Source organism: Engraulis encrasicolus, chromosome 8 (assembly GCF_034702125.1).
Source record: "Engraulis encrasicolus isolate BLACKSEA-1 chromosome 8, IST_EnEncr_1.0, whole genome shotgun sequence".
Taxonomy (NCBI): domain Eukaryota; kingdom Metazoa; phylum Chordata; class Actinopteri; order Clupeiformes; family Engraulidae; genus Engraulis; species Engraulis encrasicolus.
The window spans coordinates 23,511,753-23,534,252 of NC_085864.1; the positions used below are offsets into that span (position 1 = coordinate 23,511,753).

Here is a 22,500-nt window from a genome sequence, read left to right on the forward strand (position 1 = left end):
TAATGGGTATGTAATTAGTGCAATCAGACCGTCCCGTTGATATTGATATTGTCATTAGATCAGCCTTTGTCTGCGGTAATTCCTCAAAGAGGAATTGTGTAAACGTGTGAGTGTGTGGGCAGTGCTTGTGTACAGTATGTGTTAGATGTGTGGGAGGTGTGTGTGTGTGTGCTTGCCTGCGTGTGTGCGTGTGCGTGTGTGTGTTTGTGTGTTCTCTCCAGGAGGCCGTGTTCAGTAAATCTCCCCGAGCCCCTCTCACAGGTGAGGTAGAGCTGTGCTGGAAGTGTCAGTGGGAGAGTGAGGGATAGAGAACAGGGCTGGACTGGCCATCTGGCATAGCGGGCATTTTCCAGTGGGCCCCACAGCCTCGTGGGCCCCTATTTTCAGAAACGTTTTTTTAAAAAAATCTCCTTTAAGCCAAAAGTGCCCGGGCCCTATTTGTCCCTCAGTCCAGTCTTGATAGAGAACAGTGGGTTGAGAAGACACATGGCGAGGCTGAGAGCGGAGGGAGGGATGGAGGGAGGGAGGGAGGGAGGGAAGAGATGGATACTGACAAGAGAGAGAGAAAGGGTGGGAGTGCGGAGAAGGTTTGAAGGAGTGAGCTCGAGACGAGTGAAGGAACGTCAGAGTGGAGAACGAGAGGAGAGCAGGAGAGAAAGACGAGGAGGAGGACGTGTTAATGAGAAATGATGGGAGTCGCGACGGCAAGACAAAAAGAAAGGCAATTTGTTTCACACACACACACACACACACACACACACACACACACACACACACACACACACACACACACACACACACACACACACACACACACACACACACACACACACACACACACACCCAGCGTGTGGTAGTAAATTTTGTTTCGAACAATAGGCAGCTGTAAGCAGAGTTTCTCTTTTTTAATGAGATTCCCCCCATTATTCCCCATTTTTCTTCCGGAATTAACTTTGCGCTCGATTCAAAGTCATCCACAAAGTATCAAAACATGAGAGATGAGAGCGAGCGAGCGAGAGAGAAAAATAGAGAGAGAGAAAGAGAGAGGGAAGGAGAAAGACGAGAGAGAGAGAGAGAGAGAGAGAGAGAGAGAGAGAGAGAGAGAGAGAGAGAGAGAGAGAGAGAAATGTAAACAGAAAGATGGAAAGAGCAAGGAGGGAGGGAGGGAGGGAGCGAGGCAGGGAGAGAGATATGCACAGAATGGACGTACACACGTTTATGTATGCATATGCATGTGTGTATGTATCTGTGTTTATGCGCGTGTGTGTGTTTCTGTGTGTGTTTGTGATACCGGGTGGGCAGCAGAGAGGAAGCTAGCAGAGAGGGAGAGGAAGACAGAAAATGCCCCCCAGGAGTCCAGCGGAGAACAGATGTGTCCTTGTCCTCCCGCCAGGCCACTGCCCCCCCACCACCCTCCTCATGCCCTCACGACTGCCCCCCACCCACCTCCTACCCTCCCGACTGCCCCCACCACCACCACCACCACCACCACACACACTTCAACTCACCCCCAGAGTAGCCATCCCACACTGGCACAGACAAGAGGGGTACGGTGGTGGTGGTGGTGGTGGTGGTGAGGAGCATTTAAGGGCGTATGGGGGATACTGAAAAAAATGAGTGGCTAAATGTTAGCTTTGTCTGCCGGCGTAATGGAGGCGGTGTGGAAATTGATTTAATGGCGTGGAGGCCTCTCTCGGGTGGCATCCCTTCTTTTTTTCTTTTTTTTTCTTTCCACCTCTCCTCTCCTCTCCTCTCCTCTCCCCTCCACTCCTCTCCTATCCTCTCCTCTCCTCTCCTGCTAAGACAAAAACAATGAAGTGGCGCCATCTATTAATTAACCCCACCTAATCCTGATGTGCTAATCTCTCGCTAAGAACTTTGCCCCTCGTGTGTGTGTGTGTGTGTGTGTCTCTGTCTCTGTCTCTCTCTCTCTCTCTGTCTCTGTCTCTCTCTCTCTCTCTGTCTCTCTCTCTCTCTCTCTCTCTCTCTCTCTCTCTCTCTCTCTCTCTCTCAATCCCTCTGTCTGTGACTCTTTATCTGTATCCTTCCCTCTATCTCTCCTCTTCTTACTCTCACTCTCCCCCCTCCCGTTCACTATCTTGCTCTCTTTCCTTCTCTCCTCTTCTCTCCATCTCTCTCGTTCTTTTGCGCCGGGGTAACCTCAGAACTGTGACGGAGAACAAGAGGAGAATCAAAGTGGCAACTCGGAATAAGGGACACAAGGGAGACATGCTCTGTTTGCACGCACGCACGCACACACACACACACACACACACACACACACACACACACACGCAAGCTAGTGCTGGGTTGCGGTTAGATATTCACATGCAACCACATAAATGCATAGCTAATGTACTCATATATGCAAAGGCACTCACACGTTCACTCATAAACACAGTTGGATACAGGAGCACACACGTTTCTCTCTTTACTGTCTCATGTGATGTGAATATCTACCTTTGGCTTTCTGTATCTTTGTCTTCTTCTTTCTCTCTATGACGCTGTCTCGCTATCTATGTGTTGCTTTATTAGCATAGCAGAGTTGTGAAAGCGGGATGTAGAAAATATCTCTTTTCTTTTTTCACACGTGTGTATTGCATGTCCACGGCACACACATACGCATGCGTGCACACACACACAAACACAAACACACACATGCTTACAGTACACGTATGCTGAGCATGGTGGCACGCATATGTATCGCGTGTGCTCACACACATACAATATACACACACACACACACACACGCATGCTGTGGAATGCACATGCATACTGTACTGTACATCCATACACACTCTCTCTCTCTCTCTCTCTCTAACACACACGTTTCTCCTCAGCAGAGGACAAACAGACACATGGCGTATCCGCCGTAGCCCCCCCTGAATGATGGCGGTGTCAGAGCAAGGGGGGACGCGGTTCGTCCGTCAGCTGAGACTGATTTCCCCCTCTCTTGTCAAGGATCCTTCTCCGTCCTCCTCTCTCCTCCTCTCTCCGTTCTTCTCCTCCTCTCCTCTCCTCTCCTCTCTCCCCTCTCCTTTTGTCCCTGTGGAGATTGATGAAAGAGGGCTAAAAACAACACCGTGCGTGCGGCACGGTTGGCTGCGACGGCCAGGCCGGGGCCGAGCTATATTCTTTATTTCTCCAGCCGTCTGAAATTATGCATTAGGGCTCGCTCAGGCCGTGATGGGCGCAGATGCGGCGGAGGGGAAATGAAAGAGATTTTTGGATGGCCACTCATTTCTGGTGATTGCCTCCTTCGTGCTCGTGCTCCTGCCCGCCTGCTTGCTCACTCTCTCTCTCTCTCTCTCTCTCTCTCTCTCTCTCTCTCTCTCTCTCTCTCTCTCTCTCTCTCTTGATCTCTCTAGCGCTCTTCCAGTCGTTCCTCTCCTCTTCTCCCTCTTTCTCTCTCTCTCTCCTCCACTCTGCATCTCTTTTCCCCCATTCTCTCCTCTCTCCCCTCTGCTCCCTCCTCTCCCCCCTCTCCCTCTCTCCCCTCGCCTCTCCCCTCTCCCCTCTCCTCAATCCTCTCTCCTCCTCTCCTCTCTCCTCTCCTCTCTCATCTCTCCCCTCTCCTCTCCTCTCTCCCCTCTCTTCTCCTCTCTCCTCTCTCCCCTCTCCTCTCTCCTCTCTCTTTCTCTCTCTCTCCCCTCTCCTCTCCTCTCTCCTCTCTCCTCTCTCCTCTCCTCTCTCCTCTCTCCCCTCTCTCCCCTCCTCTACTCCCTCTCTCCACTCTCCCCTCTCCTCTCCCCCCTCTCCTTTCTCTCTCCCCTCTCTCCTCTCCCCTATCTCCTCTCTCCTCCCCTCTCCCTTCCTCTCTCTCCTCACCTCTCTCCTCTCTCTCCCTGTCTCTCTCCCCTCTCCCCTCTCTCCCCCTCTCTCTCCTCACCTCTCTCTCCCCTCTCTCCTCTCCTCTCCCCTTTCCTCTCCTCTCTTTCCTCTCCTCTCCTCTCTCCTCTCTCCTCTATCTCCTCTCCCCTCTCTCCTCTCCTCTCTCCTCCCCTCTCTCTCCTCTCTCCTCTCCTCTCTCTCCTCTCTCCTCTCTGCTGTCCTCTCTCAACAGGAGTGGCTCCATATTGACCTGTCAGCTCTCACCCTGTGGGTGCCATGGGGAGTGCCAATGACCTGATTCACAGCTTCCTCCATCTACACATCTGTCTGACTGACTGTCTGTCTGTCTGTCGTGTGTGCATTTGTGTGTTGGTGTGTGTGTGTGTGCGCGTGCATGTGTACATGTGTGAGAGTGAGTGTGTGCGTACGTGTGTGCGTGTGTGCAAATGTGTGTGCGTGAGTGCGCGTGTGCATGTGTGTCCATGCTTGTCCATCTGTGTGTGGTTCCTGTAAAGATTTCACCTGCTGTGAGCAGGCTTAAATGGTGGTGATGGTTCCCTCTCAGTGCATTTACTGTGATGTGGCAGCGATACGGACTGCATGTGTAAGCCCAAGAGAGACCCTAAAAGAGATCTGATGCTCTGTCCAAAAGCACTGACATGAGCTAAGGTCTATCCAAAAACACTGGTATTCTCCTTCCTTGCATTGTATAGTATATTACATGAACAAGTCTGTCCAGACATAAGCCAAGGTGTGTCTAAAATCGCTTGTGTCCTTCTTGCTTACTTGTCATTGGGCTTATACTTACACTACGGATGCCATCTTGCTTTTCGCTGACACTCACACTCCCTCATCGGGGTTGTCCACAGATCATGTGATCTTGCTCTCCTTTCGTCCTTTCTTCTCCAGGAGATATTTCTTCTCTTGCTGATCCTGTGTGTGTGTGTGTGTGTGTGTGTGTGTGTGTGTGTGTGTGTGTGTGTGTGTGTGTGTGTGTGTGTGTGTGTGTGTGTGTGTGTGTGTGTGTGTGTGTGTGTGTGTGTGTGTGTGTGTGTGTGTGTGTGAGCACATACTACAATACATACGTATACTGTAGATGCCACCTTGCCCAACATACGCGCTGTTTGCGCACACACTGTAAGCGAGTGTGCAGCACTTGTGTGCGTGCGTGCGTGCTTGTGTGTGTGTGTGTTCCTCATGTGGCAGGTCAGAGCCTCTTCAGAATACCCTATGAGCCAACCCCCCCTTTTCTCCCTCCTCCCTCCTCCCTCTGCACCTCCTTCACCCCACCCTCCTCCTCTCTCATCTTTATTCTCACGTGTCAACTCAAGCCGCCTGCACCGCCATTGTCACAAAAACCCTCCTCTCTGTTCTTCCACCACTACACCGATTATCTTATCCCAAAGACACATTTTTTGATTATGCATTAGTGTGGGGAAAAATAAAAGGTTATTAGGAAGAGGGGGGGGGGGGGGGGGACGGGCCCACTAATATAATGGTTTGGGGGTTGTCTTCTTGGTTGAATAATAGGGAGAAAGCCGCCAGAGACAGGGCTAATTACCTCCCCCTTCGAACTCTATCAGGGAGCAGCCATCTGCCAGCCAGAGAGCCCGTCCGTCCTCCGCATTGTCTGCTGCTGCTGCGGTGCGGTGCGGGTTTCGCCAATAGACATACCAGGCAATTGCCTAGGGCCTCACTAAAATCTAACTTCTATAGGGGGCCCTCAGTGGTCAGCCCAGCCATGGAAAATGCCAGGAAACGTAGTTTATGAGGGGCCCATGTCTAATATTTTGTCTAGGGCCCCCAAATGGGTAGAACCGCCACTGCGGTGCGGTGGGGGGGCTGCTGCTGGTGCTGCTGCTGCCTGCTTTAACTTCGACTGTGAATAGAACCATTGGCGGCCAAAAAAAGATGTGTGTTTTAATTAGACCCGCACTGTAATTATATTTATATTATAATGATGACTTAGACCGAGTGGCGAGCGCGTTGGAGTGGATGTCTTTCATTGTTCCGGAAAAAAGGGGAGGAGGGTGGTGGGGAGATAATATTTAATTATAATGTTTGAACAGTTCTCAAGATTTTTTTTTTTTTTTTTTTTTTTTTTAAGAGCAGTGTAAGATTTGGCGGCTTGGTGGTTGAAAAGAGAGACACTCACTCATTGTCTTTCTTTCTTTTTCTCCTCTGTTCTTACACTCTCTCGTTCTTCTTCTCTGTCTTTATATCCCTCCTCCTCCCTCTTTCTTTCTCCTCATGTCTCACCATCTAGTTATTTTCTTTCTGTTATCCATTGTTCCCACCGCTGAGATGCAGAGATGTTGAAGTGAGCGTGCACACTGTTTATCGGCTTTTGGACTTGAAAAGCAGTTCAGTACTCGCTAGGGATGTGCACGAATATTCGAAGGTTCGAATATTCGTTTTCCTTTCGAATTTAGAATAGTCCTGTCGAATAAAAAAATCCAGCCAGTTAAAAAAAATCTGTGTTTGCCTCCCTTGCAGTGTTAAGTGACAAATGATAAGTACTGCAGGGTTACATTAAATTAACCTAGTAGCTCCCCTGTATTCTAATTTCTCTGGTAGGTCTAGATACGATGCTCATCTCTTTCATTTCCAACACGTAAGGCGAGTGTGTCTGAAAGCGTCCCGCCCCCCCGCCGACACGACACACACATCCAGGGAGAAGCCACGCATCTCGTGCATTTCAGTTCATTGATTGGGCATTCATAAATAAATCGCTGACACTGTAAATCTGCTATTGGTGATGGTTTTTTAAACTTTGACTGTCATCTGTAACTGTTCGGGAATAATGTCACATCAATTTGCGTCTGATTTGACCAGCGTAAACTTCTGCAAGGTAAGCTACTTGTAGCTGTTAGCCAACGTCAGTGTCAACAATGGCAGGTATCTCTAAAACGCTAATAATGATAAGCTAACAAACGAAGTAAGCTAGCTGAGTACTCTTATCTGGCGATTTTATTTGGCTCACTTCACTATAATCTGCAACTATTTGGGGGTCGTTTCATATGGCGTTGCTTCGGATTTGTGAAACAAACTTTGTAAAAGCCACCCCTGTAGCCGTGTGAATCGGGATACTGTCTGTCAACAATGTCAATTGCTAACTAGTTCTAGTTCTAATGCAGCCCAACTAGCGAACAACTGTTCAGTGGGGTTTACTTTGCCGTGCCACGAGAATGGAAGGAGGGGAAGGGAATGATAAATATTTCTCGTCACGGACGCACAGACCTCTTCCAGTGAACGTGCTGCTGGACGTTCAGAGGTGTACACTCGACAGCATTTTCTAGCTATTGCTCCCCCCTGGTGCTGTAGATGGAAGGCCACTGTAAATCAGTATTGAACTCTTTATGATACGTCGGCGGAATTTAGGCTACATGTTTCAAGGGATGACGGTGGGAGTCCCTCAGTCAGCAAACGCACGTCTTTTTTTTTTTTTTTTTTTCGAATTTCGAATAACATTCGAATAGTGGCCATCGAATTTCGAATAGTGTTTTTGGCAGAAATGCACATCCCTAGTACTCGCATTCATATACAGGAGTAGACTATGTGCAGACACTACTGGTTACACCCACACGTACTGTACAAATACAGACACAGTGTTCACTGTGGTGTATCAATACAGACAATCCTGCAGTATACACAACTTACAGCACATCTACTTACGCACACACACACACGCGTGCACACACTCACAAACACACACACACACACACCACACACACACGCGTGCACACACTCACAAACACACACACACATGGGCACGGAAACGTTTACACACACGCACACGGACACACACATAGGCACGCACACACGCATGCACACGGACACGCACACACATGCACACGGACACACACATAGGCACGCACACACGCATGCACACGGACACGCACACACATGCACACGGACACACACAGACACACATACACACACAGACACACACACACATACACACACACACTGCACATATGTACACTTCATCTCTTCCATATATAGCCCACAAATGGCCCAGGCAGGCAGGCAGAGAGGCAGGCAGGAAGAGTCGCGGCCCACCTCCCTCCCATCAGCACATTAAGCTTCAAGTGAATTAAAAGGCCATTTTTGGAGACATTTGGAAGGCAACAATTAATCCCCGGCGTCTAATTTCCTGATGGTGGCATAAAGAGCCCCCCCCCCCCTCTCGCGGTGCAGCAGGAGGCAATAACACACCGGCCTCACTGCCAGAGCAGAGCCAGCCAGCCAGCCAGCCTTGTGCATCATCATCATCACCACCATCATCATCATCACCGCCACCATGCCACCATGCCCCTCCATGCTTCCTCCCACCACCACACCTTACAAATCACCCCGACTCCAGAGCTCGCTGCGGGGCACAGCCCATCCAGAGGGCCTGGGCACAGCGGGTTGGTGTGGTGTGGTGTGGTGTGGAGAGGAGGAGGGTAGGGTAGGAGCACAGGGTGAGGGTGAGTGAGGAGAGCAAATTATCCTGTGCCTCTTGCATCCCTGATTGAGTTCCAGAGCATAAAGCTCAGTGGTGAAGCCGCATTCACACACACACACACACATAAAAACGGGCCGAGAGATGATTAGTGTCGTCTGGCTGTGCTGCCATCCATCCCCAGCACCACTGTTAAGACCCAGCAGCAGCAGGGCGAGTGGGAGAGCAAGGTGGCCTGGGTGGGGCCCCTAGGCTACCGGTTGCTGTATGGGCCCCTGGGAGGCAAATTTCATGAGAAATTTACAGTGTCATAATTACGAGCTAGGAATTTTAACGGATAACATATCTATAAACTGTGTTCAACACGACACATTTTTTTTTTTCAATATTGCATCATGTCACAATTCTGCCATTTTGTTACTTTTGGCCAATCAGGGGGCTCCTGGCAGATGGGGGCCCCCTAGGCTACAGCCATGTCTTGCCTGTGCGTTAATCCGGCCCTGTCCAGCAGCAGACAGCACCTCATCCGAACACCCGCACACCTCGCACCACCTCGCACCACCCACACACCACCCCACCGACCCAGACCCTCTAACCCCCCATCGTAATGCACCCGCATTACCCAGCCTCTCCAGCGGAGTAGCACACGCACAGCGGCCCAGAGACAAGTGGCTACTGAGTGGCACTAAGGCCAGGTCTCTGCTGCCTGTTGTTTCTCTTATGCTGCTTCTCTTTTTTTGTTTTGGTCATATAATGCTTTTCTGGCCCTGATATTCTTAGCCCGCATGAAACATGCTCCTACTCCACCACACACCGCTACCAAGTATTGTTATCTCCTGGTCGTGAACTAGGGAGACAAAAAGGTACTTTGCACTGCGAGTGTCTGTTGCTGCTCTTTTTTGTTTTGGTCATGTAATGCTTTTCTGGCCCTGGTATTCTTGGCCAGCATGAAACATGCTCCTACTCCACTAGCACACCACTACATGTACCAGTATTGTTATCTCCTGGTCGTGAACTAGGGAGACAAAGGTACTTTGCACTGCGAGCGTGGGTTAATGAAAAAGTTACAAGTTCCTCATTAAAAACCTGCACACAATAGGGGTGGCTGATGAGAGAAAGGCTGTACATTGCACAGCCGAACGGGAGCACGCATTTGAGTTAATTCTGCAATGCATCAGCCAATGCGGCGGGCGGGCGGCGGTTATTATACTGACTCTGTGGTGCAGAAGTGAGGTGATAATGTCAGTGTAATTTGACATCGGGAGGTCACAAAGGACCACTGCTCTCTCCACACACATCACATTTTTGCATGGGCCGACACGTCCTATCAAAGTCACTTAAAAGCCCACAAAAACTACCGCCACTTTTTTTTCGGCAGACAGTCGGCAAATGAAAACCGCTTGACACACGTTTAAAATGTTTCATGGGTATCTGGATCCCCGGGAAAAAGCCAAATGCCGGAGCGTGGAGTGTAAGTACTCCACTAATGTAATGGCGTACAGCCGGTTCAATATCGAGTGCACAATGGAAAAGGCCGTTAATTAATAAACGAGTGCCGAACACAAAACGAAGGTCTCCAGCCCTCTGTCCTGTGTGAGAGAGACTCAAACTGCCTCTGGGGTGGCGGGGCTCTGGCGGCTGGCTGTTGTGTGTGTGTGTGCGTGTGCGTGTGCGTTCGTGCGTGTGTGTGTGCATGTGTGTGTAGGGACTCGATAAGCGCTTTGTGGGATTGCGGCGTAGTCACCCAGGCGTAAAGCACAGAGACTTACTCAATGTCTCTGCAATTACACCACATTATATGGCATTTAGCCGACGCTCTTACTCAAAGTGACTTGCATTGAATTAGGCTCAGGAGACAGGACGATTCACCGCCCCACAAACACGAGGCTACTTAGCTGTCATTTTCAAGGGCACTTTAGCCATGGAGGAGGGTGCGGTTCACTTCCTCATTTCCACAGCCACATGTATTCCCTACTTCAACAAAAGGGTGCAGGCTGCAGTGACTCTACAGAACACTATGCCCGGTTGGTTGGTCAGTCGGAAGCTGATTTGCTTTTTGGAAGTTTTCCACGCCTTGGTCGGTGGACTATATTGGATCCTACTCTTATACATACAGGCAGGGGTGCCGACAAGGGGGGACAAAGGGGACAGTTGTCCCAGGCCCAGGGAGTCAGGGGGCCCAAAATTGGGTTCTCATCACATTATATATATTGGGCTGGAGGACCTTTCAGATGACTTTGTCCTGGGCCCAGCAAAAGCTGTCAGCGGCCCTGCATACAGGTAGAGTACATTCCATTATTCAAACTCCCATCCTCGACCTCTGCTTGTGGCCTGACGTTTCGCCCTGGACGCCCCGCCTCGCTGGAGAAAAGAGCAACGTTTCGCCGTTGTCAGCCTAGCCACAACAACTTTTAAAGGGACTTTAACCCATTCAACATCCAGACTGCAAATAAGAAAAAGTTGAATTGCGCTTTTGCGAGATATTTCATGCAACGTCTGTCGTCGATGACGTCTTGCAACGCCATCACGAGGCCCCAAGCGCAAGGCAGGACGTGAGCTAGGATAATGGAAAGAATTACTGTCTGTGATTAGAGTGGAGGCCTCAGACGCTCAGATGCTACAGAAGCACTACTGTCATCTTATCATTTCAGTTTTCCACCCCACCCCCCGCCCCCGCCCCCAATCCCCCGCCCCCGCCCCCGCCCCCATGTAAAGCGACCTTGGGTTCCTTGAAAGGCGCTATATAAAACCAAGTTATTATTATTATTATTTTTATGTTCTGCATAAATACATGTACAGCCTTTGGTGGAGCCCTCTTGCACTTGTCCTCGTTTAAGGCAAATATGTGGGGAAAACAAATGTGAAGGCAACTGTGCGTATTACACTGGTGTGGTTTTGAAAAGTGCAAGGGTGGAAGTTTCACAAATTTGGACAGGGACCGTTTCCTCTTGTCTAACAGGTGCTGCAGAAGGCATGAATTCAGCTGCACCTCCAAAAATAAAAATGCTGCTTGCGCCTGTTCCCGCAGAAGCCTCTTCTATTCTCTTCTATCGCTCCCACATGTCCATTGTGTGCACATATGCAGGAAGCAATGCTGCTCAGACGCTTCCTTTTAAGGTCTTTGAAAGAGTTTCGGGCCCAATGTGTAAGTTGCGGTGTGCGCGTGTTTGCGTATATGTCTGTCTGTGTGTCTGTACGTATGTGTGTCTTTGTGCGCAAGTGTCCGTGCGTGCGTGTCTGTGTGCGCATGTTTGTGTGTGCGTGCGTACGTGGGTATGCTTTTCCGTGCTTATGCAGTGTACTGACTGTGAGTTAATGTACGGGCACATTTATTGACCACACCCAAGGCAAACTACATTTCTCCAACTCAAGTCAGTATTATTCAGTCTCTACAGTATAAAATTAATGTTGTCATAATGTCATAGTAATTTTATGTGTCAAACATCAGTTTTAGTAGGTTACTACATGACGTACCCCAACATTATGTTTTAATCAATTGGTCATTAAGTTTTAATCAATTAGTGGTTATGGCAAATTCCTGTACGATTTTGCAATAACACCAATGCAAATTTATTAGACGTTCAATTCAGGCCGTTTATCACAGACCGCAGCGTATTATCACCAAATGCTGGATATTATGACTTACTGAAGTAAATAGTCGTCGCATATGTCAAATTATTTACGTAATTTGGTGTTGCAGGCCTGTTGCAAGTCATGTCGTCCAGGAATCTTCGCAGAAAGCTGAAATGGGCTTGCTTTAAACTCGGCACATTTCAATCATTTATTGTTCAGTGTCGAAAAGAATCAAAGCGCATCTGTCTGTTTCCATCTCTCTTTGATCTTTTCTCCGGTAGTCTCTGCTACGATACGGTACTACAGACTACAACATCATTCTCTCTCCCTAGTGGCCCTCACATTCCTCTCTTCATCCGTCTCTCTCCACTCACGGCCAAGATTTGTGGACACATACACACACACACACACACACACACACACACCTGCGTGCACATACGTGCGCGCACGCGCACACACACACACACACACACACACACACATATAAATGTACATACATAAAGGCTACATTACTCGTGCTGACAAACTCACCAACAGTTATTGCATTTGTTCCCATTTATAGACATTAGCACTACCAGGGTATGCCTATGTGGAAACTAGAAATTATGGTTTCTACTGTGTACCTTTTCAGTCCAAATTTCTCCATACGCACGCACACACGCACGCACGCACACACACACGCACACGCACATGCACACAGGCACACACGCACACACGCACACACGCACGTACATACATGCACCACAATTTTACCCACTATCATACAGCAGATCCCACCAACACACATGCACACATTTTAGACAGGTAGAGGCGACCAATAAAGGAGCATCTCCAACAGCAGGCAGGCAAGCAAAGCAGGTTCACTCTCCATCACCTAGACTGACCCCGCTGTCCCCCCTCCTCTCCCCCAAACCCCCACCCCTCCTCTCCCAGGGTTCCCGGCGACAGCGTACGGGCCAGTGGCGGCGGCGGCGGTGGCGGCGGCAGCGCGCGGCTCAGGTAGGGGCTCGCGCGGACGGGGCGGCTACACGGCATACCCGCAGAACGCAGGGGCAGGTAAACGCTCTGTCGGTATTCTGTGTGGCTGCCGCTCTTACTCCGTGCTCCTCCTTCCTTCCTTACTTCCTACTTCCTGCTCACTCACTTCCTCCTTAGCTACCTCACTTCCTGCTCCTCTTGCTCATTCACTCACTCACTCACTCACTCACTCACTCACCTCCTTCTTCTGGGTTTTTTAACGTCCTCTTCTTTTTTTGTTTTCGTACAAACTTCCTTCCTATTCACCGCATTGTTTTCTTGCCATTTAGTTTGCGTTGATTCTAGTTGTAGTAGTAGTAAGATAGAAAAATAAACCCCAACTAAACTCAACGCCATGAAGCACCTCTGCTACTAGTTGCCTCTAGTCGTGTGTTCTTTTGCCTACTCACAACCATACTCATACTGAAAGGTATGAGTAAACGCACTCACATGTGGAGAATAGATGTAGAAAGGATGGATGGATGGATGGATGGATGGATGGATGGATGGATGGATCTACACTTGAAGGAGGAGAGAGTGAGACAGGCGATGGGAGAAAGGGGAGAAGTGCGGTTGCTTTACTTCCTGACAGCACTGTGCTCTCCACGTGACAGAAGACGAGGAGGTCGTGCTCTGGTGTTCCTGTCATACCACTTTGGCACCGCTAATTATTTATCCCCTAATGACACAACGCAACACAACAAGCACACACACGCTTAGTATCTCTCACACACACACACACACACACGCACACGCACATATTCAGAACACACACACTCCCTCTCACAAACACACAACACACACATACACACAAATGCACGCACACACACACGCACACACACACACAAACACACTCACACACACACACACACACAGACTCAAATGCATATGCACAGACACACAAACACACACATACTTACTCTCGCTCTCTCTCTCACACACACACACATGTTCAGAACATACATGCTCACTCTCTCTCACACACACACACACACACACACACACACACACACACACATACACAAACACAAACTCAAACACAGTCAAACGCATATGCACAGACACACATACATACACACTAGCTGACTGACTGATGGAGGAATGGGAGGCCTAGTTTATTTATTTGTTGCTTTCTTTTCATTCTGTTTTTTTTCTTCTCTCTTTTTACTTTGGCAGATCATCTGTAGCTGTGCTTGTCATTCACACACACACACTCTCGAGCGCCGTGTGCTTTTTACTTAATTAACCCTCCGCCTGTCTCCCGTTCGCTCTCCTCCCTCCGCTCTTCTCTGTTCTGGCACCGTTTTTCTCTCGCGCCTGTCTGTCTCTGTCTATCTCCGCTCTCGCTCTGGCAAATATTGAGTGACTTAAACGCTGAATAACAAGCGCCGCACATTAAAATGCCATGAAACAACTCTCCTCCGCTCTCCTCCTTCCTTGCTTGCGCTTTTTTTTTTTTGCGGTCCGTCCATCGATTCAAGTGGCGGATAGCTTAATCAGTCAAGTCGACTTTGTCCCACTGTATTGAGTAAATAAATTAACAAGATGCGTGTGGGAGAGGTGTGTGTGCGTGTGTGTCTGTGTGTGCTTGCGTGCTTGCGTGCTTACGTGCGTGCGTGCGTTCGTGCATTCGTGCATACGTGCGCGTGTGACAAACAATTGGTTGACCATACACTGTTGTGGAGATTTTAGTGTGCATATTATTATGCTGCACCAATAGAATTGCTTATTTCAGCAGTCATGTGTAAACATATAGCAATTGGTGGATGATACGGAAAATAGTGGCCTGCTGTAATAACTAATGCCAAATATTGTGATGTACGTACGCACAAATACCAATACAAATACATTCATGACGATAAATATTGTACATTTTTGTCTCTCTATGTGTTATGCTGGAATCTTCTATCTCTCCATCTATCTATCTATCTACGTATCTATTTACGTGTCTATATAATACTATCTATCTATCTAGCTATCTGTCTATCTACGTATCTATCTACATATCTATCTACGTATCTATCTATCTACGTATCTATCTATCTCTTCTCTCTATCTATCTTTATTCTCTCACTCCCATCATTTTGTGATATCACCTGCTCGAACACACCGTGCCATCCAGCCAGCTTCAATCTTAATTCCATGACAGCCATAAAGTGGATTTTAAAATGTCCATCAGTGCCACCACACAAAACACCCCCACCCCCGCCAAAAAATAAATAAATAAATAAAACAAGAATTTGCCGGAACAAATGTATCCACTGGAATTCCGGCTAATCAGGTCACGCTTCTCCTCTCTCAATCAGTCAACTCGTGATTTGACGGAGAGCAAGCACCCAACCAAAACAAACAACAAATAAACAAACAAATATAAATAAATAAATATGTACATGGTGGTGAGGGAAAAACAAGCTCTGAACAAAAATGGTCTTTTCTGTGTGTGCTGATTGGTAAGGGGGGGGCAGGCCGGGGCTGTTTGGCTTGGCTCTTGGTTTAATTACACAGGGGTTTTTGATGTGGCAGGTCAAATCAGTTACCTCCACTGTAATTGAAATCCTGCCTCAGTCAAATGGGTCAGGTGCTGAGAGCCTGGGTCTAGCCTCACGCCCACACACACACATGAATAGACACATGTGCGCACGCGGGCACACACGCACACACACCTGCATGCATGCACACACACACACACACTCACAAGCAGGCATGCATACACATGCATGAGCGCAACTTCATATATACACACACACACACACACACACACACACAAGAGTACACGCACACAAACTCGCCAAACACAAGTCCTCCACAACGACCCTCAGAAGCTTCAGTTTTTGAAATCCAGTAGCCGTCTGTATGTGTCTGTGCGTCGCGCAACAATGTGTGTGGGTGCGTGCATGCACGTGTGTATTTGTGTGTGTGTGTGTGTGTGTGTGTGTTTGTGTGTGGGTGGGTGGGTCAAAGACGTGAAAAATGGCATTGTCATTCAGTGTAACGGATGCCTTCTGCTGACTGTAACTGTAAAAAATATGACTCTTTTTATGTATTTATAGTTACAGGGAATTCATGTCAGCTGTCATCCATTCACTTGAAACAATTTAAAAATCATGGTTTTTTTGCAGTTACAGTCGGCGGAAGGTGTCCGTAACTCTGAATGACAAAGACGTCTTTGACCCAGGTGCATGTATGCGTGCGTGCGTGCGTGCATGTGTGTGTACGAGTTCATGTGTGTGTGTGCGCATTTGATTGTCTCTGTGTGTGTGTGTGTGTGTTGTGTATTTGTAGTCAGTATCTCCCTCCCCCTTCTGATGCTGCTGCTGTGAGGCTGCACTGCTTACAGACGGGCCCAGCCATGGAGAGAGAGAGAGAGAGAGACGGAGCTCTGACATTTACTGATGACCTTTTCCATGCAACTTCATAATCTATTACCCCCACGCCGCCGCCATTTGGGCCAGGAAATGGATGCCCTCCTGTGGTGCATATATTTGCTTGTGTGTGTGTGTGTGTTGTGTGTGTGTGTGTAGTGTGTGTGTGTGTGTGTGTGTGTGTGTGTGTGTGTAGTGTGTAGTGTGTAGTGTGTGTTTGTGTGTGTGTGTGTGTGTGTGTGTGTGTGTGTGTGTGTGTGTGTAGCCCCGGTGCTCCTGGGGCATGTGAAGTGCCAGATCACTTAACACCAGCGCTGGTTTAGGGTCAGAGAGTGTGTGTGTGGGTGTGTTTGCACGCCTGCGTTGTTTTTGATGCATTCCTACAACGCTGATTCCACTGCAGCTGAAATGAATTGAGTAAATATTTCAAATGTATGTATATGGGGGGGAGACATACATATTTCATACACAAAGCGAGTTGCAGAGGTGTGTGCTTTATAGATAAACAGTGTCCGCCATGCAGAGGCGTATCTTGCCACCGGGCTAGGCAGGCAGTCGCTTGGGGCCCCCAAGCCCCAAGAGTAGACGGCAAATAACAGCTCAGAATTTACTACAGTTGTGGCAATTTTGTTTCAAATGTTCATTCTTTTCAATTTTTGCTTGGGGCCCCGGCTGACCCTAGAATCGCCCCTGCCACCATGTCTTTAAAGGGACACTGTGCAGGAAATGGTCAAAAAAGGTACTGCAACTATGCTGATCATTGAAATTGGGCTGCCTATTGCCAAATTGGATCTTTACATGAAAGTTTACTAAGTAATGAACAAATATTTTCTAGTATGGTCCAAGTACAGTCATTTTTGCAGTGAATGGCGAAAATGGCAGTGAAATTCAAAATGGCGGACCATGGAGAAGATCCCCCTTTTCATGTATGAAAAGTGCAATTTTCCAGTCATAATGAATACTTAGAATTTGATGCTGGTGGTAAGTATTCATGAAAAAGGTAACATTAGTGAATGGGCAGCATGAATTCTGGAAATAAACAACTAAAAATCTCACACAGTGTCCCTTTAAAACATTTATTTTTCTAAAAGACATTTGATGGGCTTTTTGCCTGTATTGCAGATAGGACAGTGAAGAGTGACAGGAAGCGAATGTGGAGAGAGAGACGGGGTCGTGATGGGAAATGACCCAGGCCGAGATTCGAGCCCTGGGTGCAACCCGTGGGCATGCAAGCCCAAATGTGGGGGGCTTAGCGCGCTGCGCCACAGCGCCCCCCTGCCACCATGTCTATGAGTGTTGTTCTTTATATGTGTTTGTTCATGCCAGTGATGTCCAACTCAGGGCTAGGGGCCCAAATCTAGCCCTCAAAGTCATTTTATTAGGACTGCGATATAATTTCAAATGTGTTGGCCCACATACACTATTATTGTATAGCCTAACAAGACATGAGCATGACATTTGGTGTGTTACAGGAGCATGTCCAGGCCAGTGAAACAGCTCTGATATGCAACAGAATATGTGAAGGCACATTTGAATTAGCACATATGATGGTACCATGGGAACGAGTGTTTGTGAAATTTAACTATGACTATTTAGTGCATGCATGCACAATTTATCCATTTCTGAAAATAAATATTGAGTTCGGCCCACAACTTGAGTGTAACACGATGTGCGTTTGCGGTTTGCAGTTTTACCTCATACCGTAGAATAATACATCTGCAGATTCCATCTCGCCTAGGGCTCGTCCAATCCTGTGATTACGACACTAAGACTGAACTCTCCTCTCCTCACCAAGCAGCTTGGAGTATTCAGCAGAGCTTGTCTGCAGGGAAGGGAAGGGTTGAGTTGAGGGTGAATCCCAAATCCTAATTAGCCATGTCAACAGCCCACCCAGCCCCACAGCTCAGCTCAGCACAGCACAGCACTCAGACTTTTTTTTTTACCCAGCCAGGCTGAAGGCGAAGGGACAGATCGGTTCCACCGGTTAAGAGGTAGGGGACACAGGCCGTTTGAAGGATGAGTCTGTGAGTCTGTCTGTGTCTCCACAACCCCGGTCATCCGGTTCTGGCCCACTTCTCGGAGTTTGAACCCGACCGGATTGGTCATGCGACAGCTCGCCTGGGTCTCCTTTTATCCAACAAAGTCGCGCCGTTGTTCCGCGTATTAAAATCAAAGCGCCATGCACCCGGCCGTGTGTAAATATTATGGCGGAGAAGGTGAGATCAGGTCTAGTGAGGAGATGAAGTGGACTTGCAGGGCCATTAAGGATACTCCTTCACAGACACAACTGTCTCCCACACTGGCTACTCCCACAACTCTCCCAGACACATTAGAGAGACACACACAGACACACACACACACACACACACACACACACACACACACACACACACACACACACACACACACACACACACACACACACACGGACATGCACACACCTACACATGGACAGATGCGGACACGCGCACACGGACACGCACACACGGACATGCACAGACACACACAGGAACACATACTTTGTCATACATACACACATCTGTACACATACAAATGCATATAATCATAAACATGCGCATAAGCATCTATGCGATCATCACAGTGTGCAGGGTGAGCACGTGCTGGAGCTGCGGTCCTCTTACAGTGGCAGATCATTAGGGAGAGTCATGCGGGACGAGCTGCGCTGCGCAGCACAGAGCGGGGGCCCATTCAGCAGAGGGCAGGGGGGGAGCAGCAATAGAGCATGCTGGGACGCCGCCAGTAATTGCTTATAGAATATGCATTTGGCCTACTACGGTCATTATCGCCCCGTGAAGGTTATGTTGTTGTTAAATTGTAATAAATAGCTAATGATTTAGTCGCTTTAATACGGGGACGCCGGGACATCTATGATATCGCCCTTTCATTGTCGACCATGTATCACCTGACTAGCTAAATCATCTGATGCGGTTACCGTTTTGCCTTCGTACAATTTAATTTGATGAAGGTAATTGGGGTTTTTTAAAGGGCGATTCTGTATAGTCACCTTCTCCAAATAGGTTTTTTAATATGCTTTGATTGGGTATCAGGTGTCTGTGTGTGCACTGTGTAATTCAGGCTCGCGTGGATAGTTCTTTCTCGCTTTGGAAACTTTCCCAGTTTTTCTGGTAGTCGCTAAAAACAGGGAAGACTGTGTTCCAGTCAGATACTCTTTTTTGATTATTATTATAATTGCGTGATGCTTTCCAGTCACCAAAGGGCACATGAATGTGAGTCTGGTCACTGCTTGTGGTGAGGAATAGTGGGTGGAAATAAAAGAGACAAAGTGAGAATTTGTTGGAAATAGGTAGCCTGTGCCATCACATGTGCAACGAGAGACCGATAGAGAGAGAAAAAAACAGAGAGAGAAAGATGAAAAAGTGAAATAGAATGGAAATAATGGGAACATACTGTTTCCCCCGCGATCCCGGCAGCACAGTATGGTAGATTAAAGACTCCTCTATTCCTCCCCTGGAATAATGCAGTGCCCCTGGCGCCATTTTAAAAACATTAGCCCCGCGCTTTAATACCCATGTAGCCTCCATTTCGCATTTGAATAATGGGATCGGCTTAGCCCTGTGTCTGAGCAATAGCTCCGGCCTCTCCCTGGCGGTTAGGCTCTTCTCCTCACTACCGTTGCCTTTTCTCATCTCAACTCTAGTCTCTTTTCCTCTCCGCTCTCTATTCCTCTCTTCTCTTCTCTAGATCCACGTCCTATGGAAACTACTGTAGCACGTGCTGTATATTATAACATGAGCCAACAGGGCTGAGATGTATCGTCATTCTCAATTTAATCGTTTTTGATGGGTTACAGTAAAATCATATTTTCTACGATTAGTTATGCTATACTAAGAAAAAATTGAACTTGCATGCATACAATTATAGTTCTGGATGTTTAGTTTTTTGCAATCTGCAATCCTATGAATTGAAAACATTGACAGCCAGTGTAGGTTATTTTTCCGTTGTTGAATGTGAATTTTAGTTTAACTGTGCCCGCAAAAATGGTCGAATACACAAGTAATAGCAAAGAGAAGGGAAAAGAATATGCCCTTATGTTATGCACTTATTTTTGCTGGACTGAAGCAGACAGGACAGGACAGGGACAGGCCAGGCCAGGACATCCACATGGCAAGGCATCACAGTGGCTGTGGCTCTCACTGTGTGTCTGTCCGCTGCTTGGCAGTGGCATATGGGCCTGAAGGCATCAAGTGGTGCCACAACAGCACACAACAGCACAGCACAGCACAGTACAGTACTGTCCGCTCTTTCTTTTCTCCTCTTTTTATCCCTCTCTTCCTTCCGTACTCTTGCAGCCCCATACTTCCTCTCTGAAAAGTGTGTCTGACTCTTATTAAAAAAATGTTTCGTTTACAGATACAACGTCCTCGTTTTTCATCTCTCCCCTTTTCTGAGGTCGATGCGGTTGTCTTCAATCTTTTTGCATGTCGCCTCTCCTCAGCAGTCTGTTGGGTGTGTAAAAAATTGCCTGAAAGTGTCACACTCCACATTTTTCTCTCCTTTTTTACTGTATGATACCATAGTAGTGTAATGGCAACCCTTTTGTTTCCTAATGTACCCCCAATGGCACTTGAGGCCCATCCTCTCACTATTCCCCTCCTCAAGTCTAGAGATGTCAGTGTGGCACTTACACGACAATCCACTCATAGATTTAGATGTTACAGAATTTCTTGATGCATCTCTTCCAGTCCTCGCTTCCTGCGACTTGATGTATCTTTTCAGAGACATACTGTACTGCACACACTGGGATGTGTAAAGAGCGAATATAGATGTATCATTGAGGAGACAAAGACACTGGAAGCGGTGTCTCTCTGTGCCAGGAGACTTGAGCCAGTCCCCAGAGAAGAGAGCTCTGAAGCAGGCACAGGATCTCTGTGGGGGACCGAGGCAGGCAGCCTGTGGTGTGTGTGTGTGTGTGTGTGTGTTCGTGTGTTCGTGTGTTTGTGCGTGTGTGTGTGTGTGTGTGTGTGTGTGTGTGTGTGTGTGTGTGTGTGTGTGTGTGTGTGTGTGTGTGTGTGTGTGTGTGTGTGTGTGTGTGTGTGTGTGTGTGTGTGTGTGTGTGTGTCCAGTCCAATGGGAGGGTGTGTGTGCGTGCGTGCCTGCCTATGAGTTTGTGTGTGTGTGTGTGTGTGTGTGTGTGTATGTGCATGCCTGTGAGTTTTTGTGTGTTTAGAGAGGGTGTCTGTTCATTCCAGTGGCAGACCAAGGCTGTGTGTTTGTGTCTGTGTGTCTAGTCCAGTGGGACCGTTCTTTGAAGATGGCGTCCAAGAGTTGTGACTCAGTTGACTGGTGGAGTGGTCTAGTCTCCAATTTGGCCAATCCCTCCTGCTGCCTCCTCTGTTCTGCTTCTTTCTCTGCATCACTCCACAACACACGAAAACACACAGTCTCTCCCCATCCCCTATCCCTACAAGCACACATGCAGACAGACTGGACAAGGGTGACACTGAGAGACCCACTAGGCTAGTTAATGAGGTTCAACTTGGTTTCTAAAGCTTTAATCCTGCATCACATATTTCCAATCACTTGATTTTTTTTAGATCTTCTTGGGAGGAGTAAATGCATTCCCATCCCACCACACTGAGGCCAAAATCATCAGTGGTAGAAAGTCAAGTGAAGTCAATTTTATTTACAAAGCACTTTAAAATACAACAGAGGTAGCTGTCCAAAGTGCTGGACAAGTAGGAGGACTTGAAATAATCTTTCAGCCTTAGAACACATAGACATACTTGAGGACATAGGACGAAATACAAAGACCACTTAGCAAAAAAGAGAAAAGTCACAATGAATAAGATCTAAATACTGAGCATCATGTAGAACAAAAAAAGGGTTGGATAGGTTATGTTAGGGCAGAGCATAAAAGGACAGTTTCATAAAGACACATTTTAAAAATAAGAAAAAATTAAAAAAAAGCTAAGGGGCTGATCAACATTTAAGAAGAAATAAATTTAAAAAATGATAATAATAAATGAAATAAATAAATAGAAAGAGTTTAAGTCTCCACACTGCAACCCCAACTGAAAGGTTTGAATAAACAAGCATGCCGTGTTGAACAGTGTGAGAATTCTGGTCGCATCCAACCTTCGGGTCGTGTAGCGCGAGGGCGTGAGTCATGGGAAATGTATATTCAACCTACAGCCAATCATCTACTAATCTGTACAAATGCCATCCCAATCATGTGGCGCAGTCATCCTTAGCTGTGCAGCACCTGCTGTGTGATGAAGCACGTCATAC

The 22,500-nt window shown here is 47.7% G+C and overlaps 1 protein-coding gene across 7 annotated transcripts in view; it reads left to right on the top strand.

Moving 5' to 3' along the window:
• The window catches only part of msi2b (musashi RNA-binding protein 2b), a 377,756-nt gene that overhangs the window by 324,122 nt on the left and 31,134 nt on the right, over positions 1-22,500 (top strand). For 5 of the 7 annotated variants that reach the window (XM_063205251.1, XM_063205254.1, XM_063205250.1 and 2 more), the window contains exon 11: positions 12,785-12,907. The exons of 1 other annotated variant lie outside the window; for it this stretch is intronic. In XM_063205251.1, the coding sequence (XP_063061321.1) occupies positions 12,785-12,907 (123 nt within the window). The remainder of the gene's footprint in view (positions 1-12,784; positions 12,908-22,500) is intronic. One more of the 7 variants, XM_063205252.1, reaches the window with a different exon arrangement.